Consider the following 6080-nt stretch of genomic DNA (forward strand, 5'->3'; position numbering starts at 1 on the left):
TCATTCAATTTGATAGTCGACTTTATTAATTATTAATAATTATTAATAAAATTATTAATAACCCTCGATAACTGATCAGCTAAAGCTCCAGTTGCACAACAGTTATTAGAGAGTTATTAATAGGCTTCTCGTTGTCAGATATGGTCTGGTACGACCCTTTTCCTACTGCAGGTCTGCATTCCTCAAGGAAGACTTAAACTCTGCTGCCGTTTGCAGGAATCAACCTGCTGAAGAAATAAAACTCAAAAGAGTTATTGGATGTTTCACTTTTATTAATAGAAGCTAATATAGATAATTGATCAATAAAATAAACACAGTTCTAGTTGATTTACAGAGATGCAAACAGGAGTAGCAGTTCATGACCAAGAACCACCGGTAGTTTAGTTGATCCAACACCGTTAACATGATTAACTTCTTTTAATCACAGCAATGTAAGTCATCTCAATAAACTAAACTAAAATAAAACATACTAAAACAATATCATGAGATCAGTTTTACTAAATGTTCATATTTGTTAATAATTAATTAATTAATTAATTAATTAATTAATTAAGAAAAATCAAGCACAAAACCCCCAAACACCCGTAAAAGTCCTACATAATGGTGACATTTATATGTTGTACCACAGAACCCGACAGAACCAAAGAAAAACAATCAAAACACATCAATCATCCAAAATAAATGCAGATTGTATAATTACTAGTCAAAATAAAACCCACCTAACAGAATCACAATAAGAAAATAATTCAAATTCATCCAAAATAATAAAAACCTATATATATATATATATATATATATATATATATATATATATATATATATATATACACACACAGTATATTTATTTATTATAATTAATATAAACATATATGAGCCAGAACCAGAAAGACCAGGAGCCGACAAGGAAGAACCCCGAACGGAGGACCTGAAGAGGGCGGTGGGAAACCCACCGCCACCTGGACAAGCCCAACAGCAAAGAGCCCCAGATCTTCCATCGCAGGAAACCCTGAATAAGTCTGAATTCTGGTTCTGCGTTAAACCTACGGTGTAGGCTACGCAGGAGTCTCTCCGTAGCTACGCCGTAGCCAGCTAGCACCTCCCAAAACATTTAAATACGACCCAACAGAGATCGAGAGGGCTGTGATTGGTTCGCTTGGTAGCAACGCATTTCCGGTTCCGGTTCGTGAAGCAGTCGTGAACTTTCAGCCTCTTTTCTTCCTGTGTGTGATTTTTTAACATTTTTTTTTGTTTTGATTTTTTGCACAATAGTTGTCCTTATCTCTTTGATTCACTCTGACTGGAAAAGCTGGAGGCTAAACAAAGTATCAACTAGCGCTCTGGGGGGGGGTTTAGCACAGCGGAAAAAATGGAGTGGCGGAGAAGTCCGAAGGTTCACGACGGCGTCACGGCAGCGGCGTGTGCTCTGCGTTGGTGTGACACAGAACCTTAAATCAGGGAGCTACCAAATGTGATTGGGCCCTCCTACATCATAGCCCCAAGTGTCCTTGTTGAGGGTACATATGTTGAGCGTATGGTGTCTGAGATGTCATTAATACGGCCCCTTTTGAGTACCAGCACACTGACACCGGGACTTTATCATCATGCTTTCCAATATTCAGATATGCAGATTCTGACACGAGGTGACTGAGGGTTAAAGAGTGAATAAGTTTCATGTTGTCTGCATTGTAGAAGGACAGCTCTTTGGAAGAGCAGTTCAGGTACACGCCGATCTTTGTAGGACTGCCTCCAAGTTGTTTCTGCTGACACTGACCCTGATCAGAGACGCTGTAGGTGCGACCGTCATATTTCAGGAAATATCTTTGTAGCCCCAGTTCCCAGTAACCCTTCTGTCCAACATCAATCTCCCAGTAATGCTCCCCCGAGCTGAACTGATTGATACTCAACACAGATACAGGTTGAGTATTTCTTGCCTGGTTCTGGCTCATGTTGTAGGGGCTGTAGTACTGTTGCTGGTACTGTCCAGGCAGGCATTGCTGGCAGGTGGAGACGACGCTTCGGCCGTCACTCGTTACAGTCAGAGCTTGACCTTGGCTTTTGAGCAGCATCTGTTCTGCTCGAGGCTTGATCACCTGCAGCATCTCCTTCCACATGAAAACCTGCAGGTGACTCTCATAATGACCCATAGAGAGAGAAGATCTCACCACTTGGGGAGGTGCTACTCTTGGTTTAGATCTATCCTTGGTAGAACTACTGCCCACATGAGTCCAGCTGTGTAAGAACATCTCTGGCCCAGTGACCGTCAGAACTGATCTCACCTTTACATCCAACTCTCTGCTTTCCTTCAAAACCGTTTCCATGACATTTAAACTTTCAGTCATCTTCTGAACCTCGTTGTTCTCCTTCTGTTTCAATTCTTTCTTGATCTCCTCCTCCTTCTTCTTCAGGAACTGGTGCATCTCCTCAAACTGGCTGCTGATTTGCTTCATCAGCTTCTCAGACTTCTGTCTGGTTTTTTGTATCTCCACCTTCTGTGTCTGAGCCAGTTTTACTACAGAAAGGTTTTCAGCAGAACCTTGTTGCTTGAGCGTCTCCACCTCCTTCCTCAGTGACGCAGCAGCTTCTTTGAGAGGTTTGAACTTGTGTCCTTCGTGTTTCTCACTGTCTCTACATATGATACAAGCCATCTGCTGATCTGTGACGCAGAACAACTTCAGCTTTTCTTCATGCTCAGGACAAAACCACGCAGGAACCTTTAGAATAAAACACAATCATGTGACCAACCTGCTCAGGATTCAGATATGAATGACACGTTAGCCTCCGTATCCCGCATATTTTTACATAAATCGGTCAGTAAAGGCAATTAATATCCATAAAATCTCACCTCTTTGTCAGTTCCACCGTCCCTCTTTAGCTTCTCAGGTTGTTTGGCTTTCTCAGCGAGACTTTTCAGAATGTGATTGGTTGTGAAATGAGTCACATAAAAAGTTGTCCTGCACTGTGGACATTGCTGCCCGGAGCTCAGAGACACAGTGATACATTCTCTGCAGAAAGAGTGTCCACAGACGAGGATTACCGGATCACTGAAGATACTCAGGCAGACAGAACAGGTTAGATCTTCGGAGTAGGAAGAAAACGATGCCATCTTTGCCGGTGCTCTGCTCGCTCTGAAAGAACATTCTGAGCAGATGGAATCTAATCCCACCCTTTCAGGTACAATTGACACAAAACTTAACACAGTCACCTGAACCAACTGGAAACTGCTGTGAAATGTCTCCTCCTGGTGGTGAAAGGCTGGAATCACTTCAGCAGGAACACTGAACTGCAGAGACTAAACTAAAGTTGCTGGGAAGGAACCGGAGAGTAATTTTGATGCTTACTGACGGAGCTACATGCTAGACCAGGGGTCTCCCATCCTGGTCCCCAAGAGCACCTATCCAGCATGTTTTAGATGTTTCCTGCTTCAGCACAACCTGATACAAGGAGCTGTGTCAACAACAGAACTGCCCAGACCTTGATGACACGCTGGAGACGACCATTCATTTGAAACAGGTATGTTGAAGCAGGGAAAACGTGGTGGGGTTGTCTTTTCCTTAGCCTCTTTTTTCTTGTCATTTCCTGTTTTATTTTGAAAGAAGTAACCCTCCTCTCGTTTCAGGTCACTTGCCTTTCCCCCATGAGTCACCGGTCTGATTGCCCTCCCTGATTCCTGATTGTGTTCACCTGCTCCTCATTACCCTCACGTGTTCAAATAGTCTGCGTCTCCGCTGGTCTTGGGCCAGTGTGTCGTCTCCGTTCATGTGCGTTCACCCCGGCCGTCTCCATAGTATTCCTGACCACAGTTTTTGCCACAGTTTCCATTTGTCTCCTTCGTGTGGAGTGATTTTGAGTTATATCTTAGTTGAACTTACTAGTGAATTTTTGCATAGCCTTTAGTTTCCTCCATGTGGAGTGATTTTGAGTTTTTTTGTCTTGATTAACCCTGTTTCTTCCTGAGGAAGAACGTTATAGAGAATATATCATAGCCCGCATTTTTCTCAGCCTTGGGATTGAGCCGGAATCTCTAATAAAGACTCTTGATACCCTGCATCTGCCTCCTGTGTACAAGTCTGGTCCTGAAACATCTAAAACATGCAGGATAAGGACTCTCGGGAACCAGGTTTGGTGATCCCTGTGCTAGACTGATGCAAAGCTGGAAATTCAGACATCTGCAGTTCCTCTACTGACCACTGGGATCCAACACTGAGTCGATCTCCTTGTTGAAATGTCCAACAGCAGAGATAATATGACCTGCAGGACAGGTCTGTAGTGTGTGTGTGTGTGTGTGTGTGTGTGTGTGTGTCTGTGTCTGTGTCTGTGTGTGAGTGTGAGTGTGTGTGTGTGTGTGTGTGTGTGAGTCTGTTTGTGTTGCTTCAGCCTGTTTCTCAGTTTCAATTTTATTTATAAAGCATCTACTAGAACATTATCTCCTCCTTGAACCGCCGCCTTATTGTGGTGGAGGGGTTTGTGTTGCCCGAGTGATCCTAGGAACTATGTTGTCGGGGGCATTACGCCCCTGGTAGGGTTTCCCATGGCAACAAGGTCCGAGGTGACGGGCCAGACTAAGAGCGGTTCACAAGCCAATCATGGTAAATAAAAAATCAGGGACCGCTACGTCGCCCGGATCGGTGTCACCGGGGCCCCTCCTTGGAGCCAGGCCTGGGGTTGGGGCTCGAAGGCGAGCGCCTGGTGGCCGGGTCTTTGCCCGTGGGACCCGGCCGGGCTCAAGTGGACCCGCCGTCCCGTAGGAAGGACCATGACAGGACGGTGCCATGTGGGCTGGGTAGCAGTCGTGGTGGGGCCTCGACGACTCAATCCCTGGACCAAAACCCTCGCAGTAGGGACATGGAATGTATGCTTACGTTTATGTTTGGCAAAAAATAAATCGATAAGATTTAAAAACAAAATTAAAATTTTTTTTTTTTAAAGTAATATTGGATTATTTTACACAGATTTGACACAAAGCTGGTATATTAAAAGCCTCACATGGGGCACTATTTATGTTGTGCCACAAAGGGTGCTGGTTAAGTTATTGATTGATTTTTGATTGATTGAAATCTTTATTTCGAGCATACATAAAAAAAAAAACAATTACACAAAACAACAAAAAAAAGAATATAAATAAACAGTCATTTAAACAAAATCAAAGGGAAATAAACTGTCATGCCCGAAAAGGAGTAGGAGGAAATAGAAAAACTTATGGGGTCCTACCCCTTGTTAGGGCCCGAGCACTGAAGGTGCGAGGACCCTATTGTATCTGTGATGTTATTATTAGTGCCACGGCTTCCAGCCAGAGGCACGACTCCTCCAAAGCTATGCAATAGCAAGGAGGAGGAATGCCTCTGGCGAAGCCAGAGGCACTATTGTTATTCTGCGGGTTTATTATTCCTCATTTTCCGGACAGATTTCGGTTCACTACTCCTCCTACAGCTTTGAGAAAACGCGAAAAGTTAAAACGTAGAAACGTGCGCCTTAATCGGGAATCGTGTGCTATGACTTTTATAAGCAATTGGCGTGCACGTTTTTGCGCAACGTGCACAAACATGCGCACTAAAACCCATCCAGAATGCATTGGGAGAACTTTGGGGCCTCACCACTCGCACACCGTTACTCGAAAAATTCTGAACCAAATTAGAAAGTTGTAGGCCCTGAATTTAACTACAGTCCTCTGGATTTTCAGAGCGATGGCACAAATAGTTTTTGCACGAAGTGCAAAAACATATCCAAATTTCCAAACTAATGGCGCCATTCAAAGCGGATGGGAGAAAAAAAGACAAAATTCACTTTTTTTCTGAGTCAAGTATCTTTCTCATACTTGTAGAACTGTCATTCAAACTTCAAAACGGAGGAAAACTTCTTTTCTCTCTCCAAACCTGAAACAGTTTTTTCCTAAAATGTACACTTTTCAAGATATGAGCGCTCAAGCGAGGACTGGAAATCACTTTTTTGTCAAATCTAGAGGCAGGTTCTAATTGATTAGAGTGAGGAAACATTAAAAAAATGAACATAATGTTTATTTGTAACTCGAGCTCACGGCCAAACCGTAAAAGCTAGAAAGATCATTTTTGGTCAGAATGTAGACA

At 43.2% G+C, this 6080-nt stretch overlaps 1 protein-coding gene across 1 annotated transcript; it reads right to left on the minus strand.

Annotated features, from left to right (window-relative positions):
• Window positions 1-260: 260 nt before the first annotated feature.
• LOC133456605 (zinc-binding protein A33-like) lies at window positions 261-3116 on the minus strand. The gene is made up of 2 exons (XM_061735100.1): window positions 2843-3116; window positions 261-2711 (listed from the first exon to the last, which is right to left on the minus strand). Exons 1-2 carry the CDS (start codon window positions 3101-3103, stop codon window positions 1488-1490), a joined length of 1485 nt encoding a protein of 494 aa, XP_061591084.1. The 5' UTR covers window positions 3104-3116; the 3' UTR covers window positions 261-1487.
• Window positions 3117-6080: the final 2964 nt, after the last annotated feature.

The sequence above is a fragment of the Cololabis saira genome, chromosome 12 (genome assembly GCF_033807715.1).
Source record: "Cololabis saira isolate AMF1-May2022 chromosome 12, fColSai1.1, whole genome shotgun sequence".
Lineage (NCBI taxonomy): Eukaryota > Metazoa > Chordata > Actinopteri > Beloniformes > Belonidae > Cololabis > Cololabis saira.

What these genes read in the sequence shown, in the direction of transcription:
- LOC133456605 (XM_061735100.1), bottom strand. Translation starts at nt 3,103, where the DNA reads ATGGCATCGTTTTCTTCCTACTCCGAAGATCTAACCTGTTCTGTCTGC. An exon ending in ACGGTGGAACTGACAAAGAG is followed by an intron (nt 2,712 to 2,842) that starts GTGAGATTTTAT and finishes TTTATTCTAAAG; the next exon opens with GTTCCTGCGTGGTTTTGTCC.